General features: G+C 43.8%; 3 protein-coding genes across 3 annotated transcripts in view; all 3 read right to left on the bottom strand.

The window, feature by feature from the left end:
• Positions 1-2,715, bottom strand: part of gabbr1a (gamma-aminobutyric acid (GABA) B receptor, 1a) — a 68,946-nt gene extending 66,231 nt beyond the window's left edge. Inside the window, exon 1 of the mRNA XM_035163263.2 lies at positions 2,291-2,715. The gene's annotated coding sequence lies outside the window, so the exon portion shown is untranslated. The remainder of the gene's footprint in view (positions 1-2,290) is intronic.
• A 623-nt stretch (positions 2,716-3,338) lies between these two features.
• sh3bp5la (SH3-binding domain protein 5-like, a) lies at positions 3,339-12,365 on the bottom strand. Its single transcript, XM_035163267.2, has 6 exons — positions 11,665-12,365; positions 10,695-10,757; positions 9,846-9,974; positions 7,518-7,682; positions 6,890-7,063; positions 3,339-5,379 (listed from the first exon to the last, which is right to left on the bottom strand). The coding sequence occupies exons 1-6, from the start codon at positions 11,896-11,898 to the stop codon at positions 4,855-4,857; spliced, it is 1,290 nt and encodes a 429-aa protein (XP_035019158.1). The 5' UTR covers positions 11,899-12,365; the 3' UTR covers positions 3,339-4,854.
• Positions 12,366-13,027: 662 nt separating this feature from the next.
• Positions 13,028-17,679, bottom strand: mgat1a (alpha-1,3-mannosyl-glycoprotein 2-beta-N-acetylglucosaminyltransferase a). Its single transcript, XM_035163728.2, has 3 exons — positions 17,294-17,679; positions 15,037-15,955; positions 13,028-14,872 (listed from the first exon to the last, which is right to left on the bottom strand). Exons 2-3 carry the CDS (start codon positions 15,667-15,669, stop codon positions 14,174-14,176), a joined length of 1,332 nt encoding a protein of 443 aa, XP_035019619.1. The 5' UTR covers positions 15,670-15,955; positions 17,294-17,679; the 3' UTR covers positions 13,028-14,173.
• Positions 17,680-17,726: the final 47 nt, after the last annotated feature.

Below are 17,726 nucleotides of genomic sequence, written 5' to 3'. Positions count from 1 at the left end.
ACCATAGACTGTAAATCAAGATGGATGACGCGTCTCTACTTCCTCAAACTGTCCAGCTACAATATCCCGGATAGAAATGCTGCCAACTTGTGCATTTGGAGTCTGGACAGCAGCGATCAGGAGAAGAGTTGTAGTATCGAGGTTCTGTCGATACGCGTGCTAATCGTTTTTTTACAGTCTATTCACAAACCAAAGTACTGGACACTTTGACCTGATGCTGGAATATTAACCTCAAGGTGGTGCTAAAGGGAAAGTTAAGTTAGCAGGATTTATCCTCTGGGAACCACGAATGGGTTTACAAAGACCTTTATGGCAAATCAGTCAGATATTTAAGTCTGAACCAAGCAGCTGACAAACCAACACAATCATCCCCAGAGCTGAGGGTGGGACACAGATGTGAGTTTACACTGGGAACACTTAGCATTTTTCATTATTTTCTCAATTTATATAGACGAGACAATTAATCCATCAATCAAAACTATAATCAGCCGACCAATCTACAAGGGGCCTGCATTACCCACAGTGCAACTCGACCACTGACAGTCCCCTCAGAGGTTTGGGTGAGGACCAGGCTCCAGAGGTTCTGGTGACTCCCCCCCCGCAGCCACGAAACAGGATCTATACAACTTTTCTCACCCCACGTACGCTGCACTTCTCCAGCTGCAGAGACACTGGGATGTGAGTGAATTTACAATTACACAACGAGGGTGTTGTGCTAACCAGTCAGGAGTCAAAAGACCCTCGAGATTCGTGAGCCACGGCGCCTCGAGTGCTGGCAAAGGCAGGGGACACACAGACACACACACACACACACAAACGGACTGTATCAATGGTAAACATAGCGATGGCTGCTCATTTGCAGTTTTGAATAATAAATGTTGCTTTATGAGGTTGTCACACATGCAACAAACAAACAAAACCTATGCATTCCCACACTTATGAAGGCAGTAAGGGGGTGGTGGTGGTGATGGGGTGTGTGTATGTGTGTTTGGATGGAGGGGGTCCTATAACAACGCAAATCACCACAGTGAGGGAGACAGATGGCAGCGAGGCTTGCTTGTGGAAGACAGACAAACTCTGCTGGATACTTCATTAGCATTATCCAGTGTATTTTTAGAGTTCACTGACAAGAGGCAGGAGGTAGACACCACCAGTGTGTGTGTGTGTGTGTGTGTGTGTGTGTGTGTGTGTGTGTGTGTGTGTGTGTGTGTGTGTGTGTGTGTGTGTGTGTGTGTGTGTGTGTGTGTGTGTGTGCTCTTGTCCTGTGTGGGATGGATGGATGGAGGGAGGGATGGGAGGGATGGGAGGCAGCAGAGTGAGAGGGAAACAAGAGGGGAGAGAGAAGGACATCCCAGCAGGAGTCATTAATATCAGGGATCACACACTGAGATGTATGAAAGCAAACTCTGTGTGTGTGTGTTTGTGTGTGTGTGCGTGAGGCAGCCTGACCAGCTCACACCCAGCTGACTCCCTTCACTGGTGCTGGGGCTGCAGAGACACCGGGCACACTGAGGCGTGAGGCCCCGGCGACTGGCCTCCAGCTCGGGGACGCAACCAAGGCTTCCCACGGTGCTTCTACAAACATGGCACAACCACCTCGCTGCAGACACACAACACACACACACACACACACACACACACACACCTGCCTCCCTGCCTGTCTACACTGCCGGAAGCAGCAGTGGAAGCAAACGCCGCTGATCCGGGGTCCATTGCAGAACCAGAAACCCCCCCCGTGCACACGCACATACATACAACCCACTACTACCAGACTCAGATGGTGCATTTTTGCGCACAGCTGAGCATGAACTACCGAGACGTGAGGGTCACGGTGAGGGTGCCACCAACCGTACGCTGTCGGTAGTTACTTATCGGCTGTTGACGAGGGAATCCGCGGTGGCCCGGAGAGGAAGGGAAAGGGAAAGGGGAAGAGGAAGAGGAAGAGGAAGGCCGACCATGTTAAAACAGCAGCCCCTCACACGTCTGCAATAAACGTGTCATGTGCCAGAAGCGGCTCCGGTGGGTTCGAAACGCGTAAAATCCCCACGATAACATCAGCCATCGCTCTCCTCCCACAGATGGTGGATGATGGTGGCTCTTGCAGGAGGAAACTAAAAACAAATGTGGCCTGTGTGTGCCCATCGAAAATGCATGGCCTCTGCATACAGAACGAATGAGGCAGTTGGCATCTGTCTCCATCACCTGCGACTGGAACGGATCGATCCCCCGAATAAATGCAGCAATAGTAGCATCCAGCCCCCTGAAGCAAAGCAGTAGCATGTGTACTTACTATTAGTTCCGATGCGCCCTGTCAGGATAGCGCCTCGTCCTCCGGGTTGCAGCCGCCAGGGAATAACAACAATAATCCCACCGTCGGATTATTTGGTAGAAATGTGCATCTTTGCAACGGTGTCTTGTTTGTCTTTTCTCTTTATGGCTGTGTTCATATGGCTATAGATGTGCAAGCTGCTCCGTGCGTAAACAGGACGTTACCAAAAAAAAATTATTGCGAAATCGCTCGGCGCGTCTCCACGTATTGCAATTACGCACGGGCGAAGGTAAGAAATGACAACAACAGAAAAAACAAGATCCCGTAGAAAAAAAAATATACATGCACTATATACAAACGCATGAGCGACGAAACACCGATTCACTCCCCTCCTCTTCTCCCTGCCTCTCTCTCCCCCCCTCCTCCTCCTACAATCTTGAGCTAATTCACGACGTCATGATGGAGACGCACCGTGCGTAACAGTCCCTCTCTCACGCATTTATCCGCTTTTTTTTCCTACCCCCCCCTCTCCTCTCAAGATGAAACAAGGTCTAGACCCGCAACTGCAACGAAAAGAAACCACACACACACACACACATATGTATATCATAATGAATCCTAAAATGAGGCTTTGGATTCCGGATAAGCCTGCGTGGATTCATCCCGCCGTGAATAATTATCTCACGGCAGGAAGACGACACGGGTGGAGGTGCAGATATGGCGCTGTGGTGTTAGCACTGACTACATTGTTAAGCTCTTTTCCAAAGCCCCTTGGAGCTTAAGTCAACCAAGCAGCAATCAGTCGTCTCTACAACACTGGTCATCTATTGAATCCAAGCCCGTCGACTTTATTCTCTTTTTTATCTCCCTGTGTCTTTTTCTGTGCCATCTATTCTGAGATCAGCACCAGGCTTCATATTTATACATCTGCTGAATAATTGAGGGGAAGGCTTGGGGAAGACAGAACCCCTCACTGTCTCTCACCATCCCAGGAATAACACAGAAACACTCATCCCATCACATCGAGTAAATCCTCCGAGATGTTAAAATATGAGAAACCGGAGCCGGAGACGTATGATTTGTTTTATTGATTATAGAGGATGACAATGCATTAACTGGAACAGGTGAGAGGCATCCTGACTAATTCAGGAATGCTATTAATAAAAGGCAGAAGACCAGTCGTTAAGACAAACGTGACGGTGAGAGGTGTTAATGATTTAAACACACACATTGAACTGTGGGTAAATTTATCCACAAACATCTGTACCGCAAAAAACAAAACAACTGTCAAATATTCAAATCAGCAACACGCGTCACCTGTACAGGATATCTTCAATATCTTCAAGCTTTGTAATAATTACATACATTTACAAGTCCTTCCTGGACTTCACTGCTTTGCATCGTACACTGGTCACAATCAAAGTACAATTTCATAAAAGAAGAAAACACAGGAGTTAAAATGAAAATCCTAAAAATAAAAATCATACCTCTTCAAGTCTCATCAGAAACGGTGCTTGGGTCAGTCCGGTCGTTAGTATTTTTTTAAAATACAGGGCAAACACTTTAGTTCGTGAAATGGTTCTAAACAGAACTACAGATAAGTTTACGACAAACTACGACTCATGCTAAGTCTGTTACTTGCTCTGTGTCAAGGCACAAATTACAATTATTTATTTTTTTGTTAAAAAGGACAAGGAAAACCAGGAAGTGGAATTTGTGCCAAATGTAAACAATATCCAAATAATACACATTTAGGAAAAGGCTTTACAGCATCAACAGACGACAGCAGTAAGACATAAAAAAAAAAGAAAACATGACTGAGTTTCATTATCTTAGCTTTAGTTTTGTCAGTGTTTGTTTCAGCATATATACCCTGAATACATGTCTGTTTTAATAAGTGGGAGTGCATGCTGTCGGAGTGGAAACAGTCGAACAGAGTCTCGATCAGACTCGACTCGGCCCGTTGTTATTCATGGTTTCAGGAATTTTCAAAAAACGCATCCTCTCGTGCCGAAAAAAGAACAAAAGCACTACTCGCAGCACGTTGCAAGTAAATAAATACAGGAAGTGTGGATTCGGAACATGCTTTCACTCTGCGGTGACAGAATCGCTTTCGTCATTTTTCCCTGCAAACTAGCTCGGCGAGGGGGGGGGGGATGAGAGCGCGGACCTCTGCGTGTGTGGAGACACCGTGTGACCCTCTACCTTGAAGCCGCCACTGATTAGACTCGACGCGGCTGGAGGGGAAACACTGGAGGGTTTGGTGATTATTTTCCAGACTTTTGATCTTTCTCCGCTGCTCCTTCATGCTCCAGGAACAAATTCTACCCAGAATCCCTTGAAGGGAGTGAATATGCAGCAGACATGTCCTGGAGGGATGTACGCTCTAGCTAGGCTTCAGTGTTAACTGTGATCGATGTCAGCTTTAGGATAAAGTGTTGTCAGTCATCGCGAGTGTGCTTATATACACCAAGTATCATACAACTACGACTCCAGTGTTACGTTTGCAGCTAATTCACTATCTTATACTTTGGCGGGTACCTATGTGTGAGGGATGTTGTGTTGTCGTTATCTGTTGCACAGCCTCACAAACTGAAGCTGCGGTGGTGCTGCTTGTAGAACTGCTGCTGTCGCTCCCTGGCAGATGCTTCCATCAGCTTCTCTCTCCTGTCCATCACTCCGCCTCGCTCTTTCTCACACTCATCCCCAGTTACGCTGCCCACATCGCTGAAGTCCCCAAGGTGCTCGATGGAGTCGTATTTCTCCAGGTCGGAAGCGATGGTCTGCAGGCTGAAGACCGAGAGGGAATCCGATCCGGCTCGCTCTCTCTCTCTCTCATTCTCATTCTCCTTGTATTTGTCCACCAGATCTTTCCCGGACGAGCCACCGCCACCGCAGGCTCCACCTTCTTCTTCTTTCATGTCGGACTCAGCTCCGACGGGGGGACTCCGCCCTCCGCACACAGTGGGGCGCCCTCCCTCGACCTGGTCCCTCCCCCTCTGAGCGTGGATCTGCTCGCTGATTTGCTCCAAGTTTCTCAGGGCGATGGAGTAGCGGGTCTTCACTTTGGCGACTTGCTGCTCGAGCTGCAGCACTTTGGCCTTGTGCTCCTGGAGTCACACAGAGGGCACAGCAACTTTCATCATCAATTTTAATATTGATTTAATGCCAGACAGAAAAAAATATATAACTACCAGTGACCTTTAGTAAATCTATAGGGCACAGAATATATTACAGCAAATTTGCCAACTCAGCAGCATATTTACAACTTGAGCTCGGTAAAAAAGAAAAATGAATAAGGAATAATCAGGACTTTCTTCAGCAGTTGCTTCTTGTAAATGGTTCAGTTTGAACTGCGTAATGTATAAAATGTCTTATTTGTAAAAAAACTGAAACATTACAACATCCACAAAAAAGTTATATCCTAACACGGATGACAGCTGAGTCACGACAGTCCTGTAATCTGTCACATTGTATTATATCACAGTCTGTGCCGACCCTCTGCAGTTTATGGGACTGTCATGACTCAGGGTGGTTTGCTGACTCCAGCTATCTCATAGCAAATCTATGAGAGGGACTAATAACAGACTGCACACTGATCTGATCTCTGTTTGTGTTTGTTGAGGAGATATTATCTGAGGCTACGACACGCGGAGCTGAGGAAGTTGATTGATCAGGGTGTGGATTCTACTTTATTCACCCTGTCGCCGACGGGTAGTTAAGACTAAGTAGCAGCCGTCTGCAGATATCAGGCTGATGTCTTGTCAACACAGATGAATTAGAGAGGAGACCCCCAGCTTCTGCCCCGACTGGGCTCAGAGTCATCATTAAAGTGGATGTGGCATCTGCTGCCCACAGTCCACATGTAGCTGAATGGGATTTATATACTTATAGTTACATGCACCACCAAAACATGTCTGTTTGTAAATAAAGATTACGCAAAAACTACGAAATGGTTTTCATTTTTGTGCGTCTCCAGAATTCAGATTTTATTCCACTTTTTTTTTCTTTTAAATTGCAAGAGGTTTTTCAACATTTTCATTGATTCCTCAGGGATTAATCAATGGATCTTCATGTAAAAACTGGTATATTAAGTGGACGGATATCTATGAGTGTGTGAAATCTGGTGCCGCTTGCTTGAACTTGAGGGGACTGTACAGAAGTAAATGCTCTACTGAGCCGTTCTACTGGAATCAGGGTTTCCTGCTTACTGTATTCCACGCTGGGGTTGAATTTGGCTCTTCACACCCGTGCTCCCGTGCTACAGTTAGCACGCGTCTATTTTTTGTCACAAATGTGTGAAATACTCGTACTGTTAATCTTGTGTGGATTTCGAAGAAAATTAAGGCTCTTATCAGAAATTCTTAGGAGTGTTTTACGCAACATAAGTGTTTATCTGATGCAACTGAATCATAAAGACATATCAAAATAAATAAATCTAGGATTTTGTGACCGGACCATCTGGAGATCAGTGCTGATATTCAGTCTTATTTACAACTTGCCTACACAAACAGAACCAAATGTTTCTTGTGAGAATGGTAAACAGAGTGTATGTCCTGTACTCGCCACATGGCACAGATTATCTTCTATGTACTCGTGGGCCCTGTATGTCTGCATTACCTCCAGTATGTGGTTGAACTGAGCCTTGAGCTCAAAATAAGGTTTGGATTTCAGGATGACTCTCTTAAGGGACTTTTGCAGCATCTGAACCCGAGCCTCGGCCTCCTGACAGGCGTGTGTGACGCGCATGTGCTCCCTCTCACTGCGGAGTCGCTCCTCCTCTGCTTCGTTCACCTGTGACAGACAAGACCAGTGTGTGACAATGCATATGTCAAGTCAGTTGCTCTCAATATTTCCAGGGACCTTTCCTACCAGCCCCCAAGTATAATGTCTGGAAAAATGCAAAGTGAACCAATCTGAGAATACAGCAGGACAATGCCAAGAATATTAAGGGGCAGGCGAGTGGGCGTGTTGATGACGTTTCTAACACATGACGCAAAAAGGGAAACAAACAGGTTGAATAGAATTACCTCAGAAGGAAAAAGAGGAGCCACATACGTAGAAGTCAGAAAAGGGGAGGGTAACATTAAATAAGAATGAAAGCTTTTACAATTCTATATTTTTAATGATAAATAATCAAAACAAATAAATTAATTAAGTATCAAGAAAATACAAGTGAGAGTAGTTTTATTAATAAAAATCCAGATTTTGGTAGCAATGTCTTATCAATAAGGTATGTTGTTATTACCTTGGAGGTAGCATGGTTGAGCATCTCCTGCCAGGTGGGATCCAGGGTGTTCTTCCCATCGGCCATCAGGCCCTGCTCTGCCACGTAAACCATCTCCCTGGCAGCTGTGTGCATAGAAACCGCTCTCTCATAGCTCAAAGCTGCCTTCTGGGTCTCCTGCTGCGCCTACAGAGAGCAGACAGAGGTTTCACAGTCTGCACAAGTGGAGCATGACAAGGACATGACCCTTTCTGTTAATACCAATTACTATCTAATCTCTGTCCAACCCTATTTGTAAATCAAGTAAACCCATCAGGCCAATAACATAATCAAAGGGGAAAGAAAAAACAGTAGAGTTTTTTAAAACTATATGTATTTAGCTGTGTCCGATTTCCCACGAGGCTAATCTCACACAGTTACTGCTCCGACAGGGAGAAAACAAGTGTCTTGTATCCAGATTGTGTGTAGGCCTTCATCCAGTTAAGATGGATTACAGTTCACACCTGGCATTGGAATGAATCGCACATGCATATTGGATGACCACCTGTGATCAGATTTCTCTTCCCTGCTCAGATTTACTTCTACATTAAGAAAGATACAGTCGCCAGTGATGACAGAGGAGGAGGAAGCACTCAGTGACCGTACTGCTGAGACCTGGTATTAAAATCAATCCTGTGATTTGATCCCAAGCGAACAGCTTTAAGTTCTCCTGTTCACATCCAGCATTAAAATGTGTCCTGGATGTGTCTCCTCTCACCACTTGTGATCGGATCTCACTTCCTCGCTCAATAAGAAAAATAAACACATCCATCATTTGTATTCGGAAAGATCAAATTATCTTTAGCCAGCCTGACTATAGAGATGTGTTCGATGTCATTGTGTTTGTGAGCGTGTCGGTGTAAGGAGGAGTGATAGAGAGAGAGAGCGGAGCCAGGAGGAGATTTCACTCATTTCAGAAGAAAGAAAATCATTATGTGAGAGTGAGTGTGGACATCCTGGTGGCGGCTTCAGATAATTCAGTGTACGGGAAACATGGAGAAATCTGAAAAATACTTTTGATTCATTGTGAAACTGTAGCAAGTTAGAGGACGTCAGCTGAGGCCCAGGAAGCATTTACATTCACACTGATAACAGAATGAAGCCACATTGGTCTCAGACCCCATGTTCCGTCCCTAGTGATACAAGTGGAGGTGTATTTAAGATCCTATCATTCACGTTCGGAGCTGGTCTGGGACACACATGTGGCCACATTTGCTGTGTGAATGCAAGAGTGTCCCTGGCCACATATGAAGGAGCGCCTACTCAGCGGACTTCCTCTGACCTGCTGCAGTTTCACAATGAATCAAACATATTTTTACGATTCTCAGTGACAATACATTGATTTGCTCATGGTCCTTGTGAACAGAAATGATGTTTGCATAAAGGGCAGGGAAATGAGATCTGATCACTAGTGGTCTAAGGAGACATATTCAGGACGCATTTTAATGTCAAATAGACAAACTTAGAGCTGTCCACATGTGATCGGATCTCTCAGGACGGATGTGAAAACCAGGAGAAGACACTGATGAAGGATTGAAGGCTAAAAAACATTTCTGTTAATAAAGCGACTTCTTGTCATTAAGAGCAACCCTCAACTGTCAGCATTTATCAACACAATAAGGATAACACACCTTTTTTTCTGGGTGCAGTGGGAAATACATGAAAACAGCAACCACAGCAATCACAGCAACACAGAAACATCAAAATCTTGTAGTTTGCCATAGATAAACAGAATGAAGGGGAATTATGCAGCTGTGTGCAAACTGAAAACAAACTGAATGCACTGTCAGTAAGACTGCACCATGTACTCAGACAGATCCCACACCACAGTTCGTTTGCTACCTGTACAATTGGATTCAGTTTTTTTCTGCGACGTGTTTTGGGAGCTCCTCCTGAATTTGAGAGCTTTCCACTTGTGATTACCTCAACCCGACCTATGGGTAAATGGACTGCATTTATACAGCACTTTCCTCGTGTTATTGACCACCCAAAGTGCTTTACAGTAAAAGTCACAATCACCAAGTCACACACACATTCATTCAGCGATTCTTATGCACTGCGCTTCGTCGATCACAGATCATTCACACACTGCCGGCACAGGCCTCAGGAACAGGTTTGGGAGAGCCTCTTGCCCAGGGACAGTTCGTTGTCGTTATGACAACCGCACCAGCACCAAGCATCTGTCACACCCATCATCAAGCATTAGAGCAAAGCATACGAGTGATTCCTGCTTTGACGATTCACCCATTCACACATTCATGTCCATTCATACAGCGCTTCATACACATTCTGTAAATTGTATGCGTTTACCTCTTTTGCAAGGCGGCGAGCTTCGTAGTACGGTCTAGCTTTCTCTATGCAGCCACCCAGCTGAGAGCTCTGAGCGTTCAGCTTCCTGGCAGACTCAGTCAGTATCTTCCGGTACCCTGACCTGGCATCCTGGATGGTTAATGCATAAAAATGACAAGATTAGATTTACCTGTAATGGAATGACTGATTCAATTTTACAAAAGGAGGATGGATGAATGTGAGCAATCAATTCGCTGAGTGTCAGACTATCAGCACCATTACATTTTATAGTTCTCACTTCTAGTTCTCTTTCTTTTTTTTCAAATGTTGTGGGTAAAGGATATTGGAAAATAAATTATCATATTGATTAGCAAATTCTGTGTGGGCTAATAAAATATTTAACGACAGAGACTCAAGCAATCCCCAGGGTGGTGGTAAATGTTTTTTTTCACATTCTTAAATGGGTTTTATTTTGTGAAAATCAGATAATTTTTATTCAATTTGTTCTCCACATTTATCAGGCATTTACAGATATTTATTAAATCAGTTTAACATAGTGCAACTAACAATTACAGTATATTCCCAATCCATTTGTTCCTTCATTAATGAAATGTCATAAAAGGGGACAAGGCCACAATTTCCCAAAGTGACATCTTCAGATAGTTTTGTCTGACCAACACTCGGAACCTCTGAGATATTCAGTTTGCTAAGACACCACAAAACAGTGAAATCCTACAACATCAGCAGCTGGAAGCAGACAATGTTTGGCTCATAAGTTAATAACTATTTTTTTATCAAAATTGCTGCTGATGAAATATAAAATCTACTGATTATTCATATAAAAGAATCTCAGCCTTAATTTCTACTCACATCCAGCTGCAGCTCTAGTCTGTTGATTTCTGCACTGGCTTCGTTGAGATGTTCCAACTCTTCCTGTGGGGAAAAGAAAAAGAGAAATAATGTAGGAATTCATAAAGCTCCTTTTAACAAATACAAAAACTACACTGGCAATACTTTATTTTACTTGCTTTCATGCACCACGTGTTCGCAGTGAGCTGAGAGACGTCCAAAACTTTTAAGTGTTACGCTCTCATGGATTAATTTTAGCCTCTGATTCCTACATGTATGTGCATTGCTTTTAATCTGTATCCTATGTTTTAATATATGCGTGTGTAGCGTGTGTGTGTATTGTGTTGTATTCATATTTTTAACTGCTGCCCATCTTGACCTGGACTAAATGTTAGAGGAGACATTGGGACCAATCAATGTGACCTTCCTGATTAAATAAAGGATAAAGAAATAAACAATCTATGTAGCATGTAACTATGTCCCCTCTAGAACACTGAGATCATCTGCAGAAAGTTTATTAGGTTTCCAACAACAGCTGAAAGATAATTTTGAGATGCAGCTTTTGTAAACTAAGGTACAAAGATGTGGAACAGACTGTTGCTAGATATCAGAGAAGCTAGTTCAGTAAACGTCTTCAAAACAAAACTCATAACAGTTCAATCTCAACTTCACTTTATTCTGTTTATGTTTTATTAATTTTGTATGTCTTTTAACATGTTTTCATGTAACTTAAAATCTGTTGTCTTATATGAATAACATTTTAACATGTTATTTTCATTAACATGTTTTTATTTGTATCTTTATTCTATGTTAAGCACTTTGAGCTGCATTTCTTGTATGAAAGGTGCTACACAAATAAACTGTATTATTATTAATATATAAGCCGAATATAAGGAGATATAAGTGCTTACATTAGTGTAACAGGACCTAATGTTGTTTAAAAACATCAGCTGACACCAGCTTGTCATTGAAACGTGGCGGCTCCTCATACCTGGATCCGGGGGTCCAGCTCCTCCTCGTACGGGCTGTGCAGTGGCTCTCCGCCGCCTTTTTGCTTCTCACTTTCCCCGCATGTGTCCCTCAGGGCCGCCTCCAGTGCGGTTCCGTTGGTTTCGGCAGCCTTGACCTCCTCCTCCCCATCCCCACCGGGGATGCCCTCTCTCCAGTCCCCGGCGTCTGACTCCCCGGACCCGGCGGGGCTCTCCCGCAAGTCGCCCGGCTCCATCCCAGGCCGGACAGTTTCGCTTAGCAGCAGCGTTAGCTTAAAAAAAACAGGCTTCAAAGAGCGGGACGAGTCGGCGGCGATACAAATCTAGCAGCCCGCTCCTGGTGGCCCCGTGTGGGCGTCGCTGAGCCGGAGTGAAGTAGAAAACAGTCCCAGCGGTGGCGACTGGTGACAAGTTCCCATATCAGGTGAAATCACAGCCACCGGAGCTAGCCTAGCTTAGCCTCCTAGCCTAGCATGCTAACAGGCTAACGCCGCCCGTTAGAGTAGAAGGGCTTCAGAGCAAACAGGTGAGAACAGAGGCTGGAGGTGGAGGGAGGTCCATCACTGTGTCCTCCACAACAGCGAGAGCTTCCTTCCATCCCTCCCCGGGTCTTTGCTCCCTGTAGCCGGACACGCTCGCTGACGGTGTCGGTCTCACATCATCGTTTCAGCGGAGGTAAACAGACGAGGGGGAGGGGGGGGCCGGGGCGGCTTCCGTAGACCGAAACTAGACTCCTGTCATGGGCGTTAGAAGAAACTTCAACATATAGTTTCTATACTCGATATACAATAAAGTAAAACAAATACGTATACTTTATTTTATCAGTATTATTACTTACTTTCTACTTATTACATACTTATCTTCCATGTGTTTCTATATATAAATATATTGTTTTGTTCTGTATGTTACTATATGTACATTTACTATGCTTTATGGAAATCTCATGTTTCATTAGTGCTGTATTTCAACTAGAATACACTTTCACGTGTAGTTTGTCATAATAAAATCAACCAATTTATTAGACAACAAAAAGAGTATTAAGTTGGTAAATATGGCGAAACAAAAACTAATTATCTTTCAGTATTTATCTACGTTCTTACAATCAGTTTTCACGATCACCGTCCTTTTACAGTCATATACACTACTCTTACGTTTTAGTATACTGCTCAGATTTTTAACTGTCTGTGGATATTGCACTGATGTAATCATCATTTTGTTTAGTTTCATTAGTGCTTTATTTCAATTTGTTTCCCCTAGAAAGTTAAAGTCTAATTCAACACGGTATGTATATGAAAAGTTGTATGCAGAAGTTTTTGCCAATTTACATTTCTTAGGGATTTCTGAAAAGAAAAACAGAAACGTCTCTTCACATGTTAATGCCCTCGTTACTCTTTATTCCACGAACATGTGCCAAGGCACCATTATGTATAGATTTTTTTAATTCCTAAAAATATACAATCACAGAAATATTGCAATTTGAAAAGTATCAAAGCTTCAAGAAATAAAACATTAAAGAATATATTTTTTTAAAATACTTCAAATTAAATGTAAGCTGGAAGAACTGATTTTCATAAAAGACCAAAACAATGAGAATCTAACAACGGATTACAATGCAGTTATGACCAGTCACCAACACCATAAACAACCATACCACAGATTATGATTTCATATTTATACCAGACATAAACAGTTCAAAAAGGCTACTAGGAATTACAAATAATTCAAGCAAAAAGTGGCAAATTAGGTAATTGCATTGAATGCATTACTGAATGTCATGTGCACATTTAGCATTGTATAAAAAATAGATCTCTGGTGAATTACAGCAGTTGTGGCTAGCAAACTGTTTAGGCTGAATCCTACACTGTAAGAAGTGCTTGGAGTAATGAAAAAGACCTGAGTAGCATTGGCAATGATCCCTACACCAGACAGGGGGACCAACCATTCTGCAGTTTCAAGAACAATGAAACATATCATTCAAGAGAAAGTTTAAGGATGTCACTCTTTGGTCTGGAATGCTCTCCCCATCTGACGTTAAGGCCCCGTTCAGACCTGGTGCTAACATCCGACCTAAGAGACTCAATCACAAGTGGACAGCTCCAAGTACGTCTGTTCACATCTGGTGTTTAAAGATACGTGTCCTAGGTACGTCTCCTGTGACTGTTTGTGATCGAATCTCACTTCCCCGCTCTGTATGCAAATAAACACGAACATCATTTTTTTGTGGTTACAAAATTATATTTTTAGCCGGTGAGTTTACATATGTGTCAGTTGTCATGCAAGTGAGAGCAGAGTCAGGAAGGCATGAGTGAATCAATGTGTCTCTACCATGGAATACGATTTTACTAAACAAATTTAAAAATCATTATGCCACACCACCTCTGCAATTGGTGCGTTCACATCTCTACTTGTCCACTTGTGATCAGATCACTCAGGACGGATGTTCACACCAGGTCTGAAGCGTGTTTTGGAGATTACAAAATGGTTACTGTACATAAGGTTTCTCCTGGTTTATCAGCTCCAGGTGCGATCATACTTCATCCATCCTGGAGGAGGAGCCAGGTAGATTCTCCTTCCTCTTGACATGAAACTGACGACTCCTCTGTATCCTGTTCTTGGGACTCCAGACTTCAAGTCATCCATGATGCCCAGGTTTTTGGCCAGCATTTTAAAACTGTCCTTGCTTGAGTATTGAAGGCGGAAGGGCCCAGGTCTTTTTAGCTGCCCCTGGTTTACATCTTCATATGTAACCACAGGAGCACTGTAAACTTCCTTTTCAAAATTGTTTCTGTACGTCTCCTCCTTCAAGTAGCTCAAGTCTAACTTTGTGAAAGGCACAAATTCGGCATTCAGTTTAATGTAGCGCAGGTACTTGTCATAAAACTGACCCAGACTCACACCTTGACGGCCAAACGTTAAAGTCCGTGAGACTTCAGGGCGGATACAGGCACGGTCGCGGCGCTGCTCTGGCTGACGCATCCAGTCGTCCCAGAATGAGGCAGGCCATTTTGGCTCCAGCTCCTCCCACACCTCCCCGAGGAGCATCCACCCCAGACCAGGGAAGAAGTCGGTCCGGTAGAGAACATCAGCCTTCCCAGGATCCACGTAGCCGTCCCTGCCATTGTCATTCCAGGCGGACACACACCACAGACTCGGATCGGATTTCAAAAGTGGCAGCAGGGAGCGGAAGTACTCGAAGAAGTCTGGTGCCACCTAGGGTAGCAGATTAATAATTCAGTTTGGGTGACACATGAAACATGACAAATCAATAGTTATCAGCTGAAAAATATGGAACCTATGCAAAGAGTATCTACTCATTTATTAAAGAATAAACTTTTTAACCAGAGCAATTTAATAGTGGTTGCCAATACGATTACCTCCAAATCATCCTCTACAATCACAACAGAGGAATGAGAAAGGGTCTTGAACACTTGGTTGAGAGCCCAGTGGTAATGCCTGGAGATTTTGTAGTAACCCTGAAACTTCTTGTGCTCTGGCCGCACAGCGACGTCTGACAAGTTCGGCTGTTTTAGATGAATCACTTTATCTCCATAAGAGCGAATCACTTCAGCAGTCTCAGTGTGTCCACAGTCTTGACTCACTATGATTGGGTAAAGCTCTGCTGAGGGACGGTGCTGCAGGAGTTTGTCCAAGCAGCGTCTCACAGTGACCCTGTTACAGGCAATAACCAGGATAGGAATGACGGGCTCAGGTGCAGCTACGACCTTCTGTTTGTTTCTGTTCGACGGATCCCACAGTGACTGGTGACTCTTGATCTGGATCAGGATTTTCTTCTGCAGTTCGAGCTCTGCCTCGAACACGTCGGCCATTCGGAGCACATCTCCAACGACATCATTCGTAGGCCTTTGACCCACTTCCCCCTTCTCTTGGCCAGGCACGCCCGAGGGCCCGGGTGCTGGCCGGCCCCGCAGCAGGAGCACAAGTATGGCATTCCAGGTGATAAACACGAACATACCGCATAGTATGAGGGAGCCTTTCTTGCGGAACATGGCCCAGGAACTCGAAGAGTAGGAGGGGGGGTAAGGAGGGACGGGTCTGAATAGAGAGACGTGTCTTTGTCACAGATAACAGGAATGGGATATGGGAGGGGCAGCCAGTGTATCATCACAAGTACATGATCAGAGACGTGGAGTCACACCTCGACGGTTAGTGAAGTTGTGCAGACACAAAACAGTGTCAGTGAATGTGCAGCTGGATGAAGTATAATGAGGAGCAGGATTCATCTTGGAAGGAAGCTGTGATTCAGGCAGATCCTCAATTTTCAATATCTTCCATCTGAAATAATAAGAACATGATGCATGAGAATCTGATGTTTGTCTTTCTCATATTTAAGCAGAAATCAAATGTCTTTAGAGTATCTCTGAATGTCACATGAAAAATGACACAATGGAAATCCCAGCTTCACAGGCCCTCAAATGTCTTGTTTAGTCCGAATGCTCAAAGTTTACAACAAAAACGGAGCGATGCTGCAACAGGAGTAGGTGCAGTATTGTTTTCACGATTTCTGTTTAAAAACAACTGAAACTATCGATCAACTATTTAAACAGTTTTAAACTATTTAAACTAATTAATCAACTGAGCGCTGTATCATTTAGATAAGGGCTCTTAAAAGTGAGACAGCTTGGGAGAAAGGAACCTCTCTCGGCCCACTTTAGTTTTACTGAATTTCATGATAATGTTATTTGATCCCACAGACTGGAATTGGGCCACAAAGCAATATCAGCAATTATCAGAATATAATTTTCCATTATGGCAATAAAATGGAAGTCCATTATATATATATATATATATCGATTAAAACTACAGCCTTCAGCAATCATCTTTAAACTCCAAAGAAAAAATAAAGTGACATTTATCGTGATTATTATCGATATCGACTAATGTGAACTTTTTATCCTGTTACTCAACCATTGAGCAAAGACCACCTCATATTGATTTTGACTGGATTTCAGACAGCACCATATATAAAGAAAGGGTCTGTACAGAGGTATTCATAGATTTCTGACTCTGGGAAAGTAAACGAAAAACAGGATACTGCTGTTACAGTCTCTTTCTACAACTATCTCTATTTCTAAATCACACACATTTGTGTTTCGACACAATTCATATTAGGGAAGGCCGTTATTTATAAAGCACAGAGGTAGGTTCAGGAGGTCGTACAGGGTAAACAACACAGAGACTAAATCAACATGCACAATTTAAAACCTGTAGTTTTGGAAAAAGCTTAATAAAAAGAGATTAAAAGAGGTACAATATACCTTCAGATGTCTAAAAGAATATTTTGTTCTTCTACATTCGCTGAGCCTGAAAGTGAAATCACTCAAACTGACCAAACGACTGATCATGAGAATAATCAGCTAATTAATCAGTCATGTAAATAATAAATACCACCTCATATTCATAATTCTGACAGTCAGGAAGTTGATATAACACGTGAGCATGGCGCTGGAGCTCCTCTGAAGTGATCGGTTCCCTCGGATCACCTGTGGCTGCTTCAGTCAAACCACCATTTATTCTGACTTTCGCATTAATGTGGAACAATGACAGTGGATCCTGAGTTCGGAACAGGCGGCGGCTCAGCGGGTTTAAACACTGAGGTGGAGGAGCTCTTACCGGAGACTGGGTGAGATTCTTATCTGGGGACACTTCTCCGTCCTGGGGACACTTCTCCGTCCTGGGGACACTTCAGGCGCCGCCGCTCCGTCGATGACAACCGGGCAAAGTTTAGCGGCACAGACCGAGGCCGCGGGCGGAGCCGGTGTGAAACTGTCCCCCCCGGTAGTTTTCCACTGACTTAGGAGAAACTTCCCAGCCCGAGTAGTTCCTGTCGTTTCTGGCAAAGCTGTGGGAGGAAGAGGAGGAGGAGGTGAAGGAGGAAGAGGAGAAGGAGGTGAAGGGGGAGAAGTAACACGACGACTTCCTGGTTAGAGGCGGTGAGCGGAAGTCCCGCCCTAGCTGTCACCTTGAGATATCACGTGCTCCTCGGAAGAAAACATCAAGACAATTAAAATAAAATAAAATAAAATAAAATAAAAATAAAATAAAA

The sequence above is a fragment of the Hippoglossus stenolepis genome, chromosome 8 (assembly GCF_022539355.2).
Source record: "Hippoglossus stenolepis isolate QCI-W04-F060 chromosome 8, HSTE1.2, whole genome shotgun sequence".
Classification (NCBI taxonomy): Eukaryota; Metazoa; Chordata; class Actinopteri; order Pleuronectiformes; family Pleuronectidae; genus Hippoglossus; species Hippoglossus stenolepis.
The sequence above is the reverse complement of the archived record's forward strand: the minus strand, read 5'-3'. Positions and strand labels throughout refer to the sequence as shown.

What these genes read in the sequence shown, in the direction of transcription:
- sh3bp5la (XM_035163267.2), bottom strand. Translation starts at nt 11,898, where the DNA reads ATGGAGCCGGGCGACTTGCGGGAGAGCCCCGCCGGGTCCGGGGAGTCA. An exon ending in AGCTGGACCCCCGGATCCAG is followed by an intron (nt 10,758 to 11,664) that starts GTATGAGGAGCC and finishes TTTTCCCCACAG; the next exon opens with GAAGAGTTGGAACATCTCAA. An exon ending in TCAACCATGCTACCTCCAAG is followed by an intron (nt 7,064 to 7,517) that starts GTAATAACAACA and finishes TGTCTGTCACAG; the next exon opens with GTGAACGAAGCAGAGGAGGA.
- mgat1a (XM_035163728.2), bottom strand. Translation starts at nt 15,669, where the DNA reads ATGTTCCGCAAGAAAGGCTCCCTCATACTATGCGGTATGTTCGTGTTT. An exon ending in TTGTAGAGGATGATTTGGAG is followed by an intron (nt 14,873 to 15,036) that starts GTAATCGTATTG and finishes CTGCTACCCTAG; the next exon opens with GTGGCACCAGACTTCTTCGA.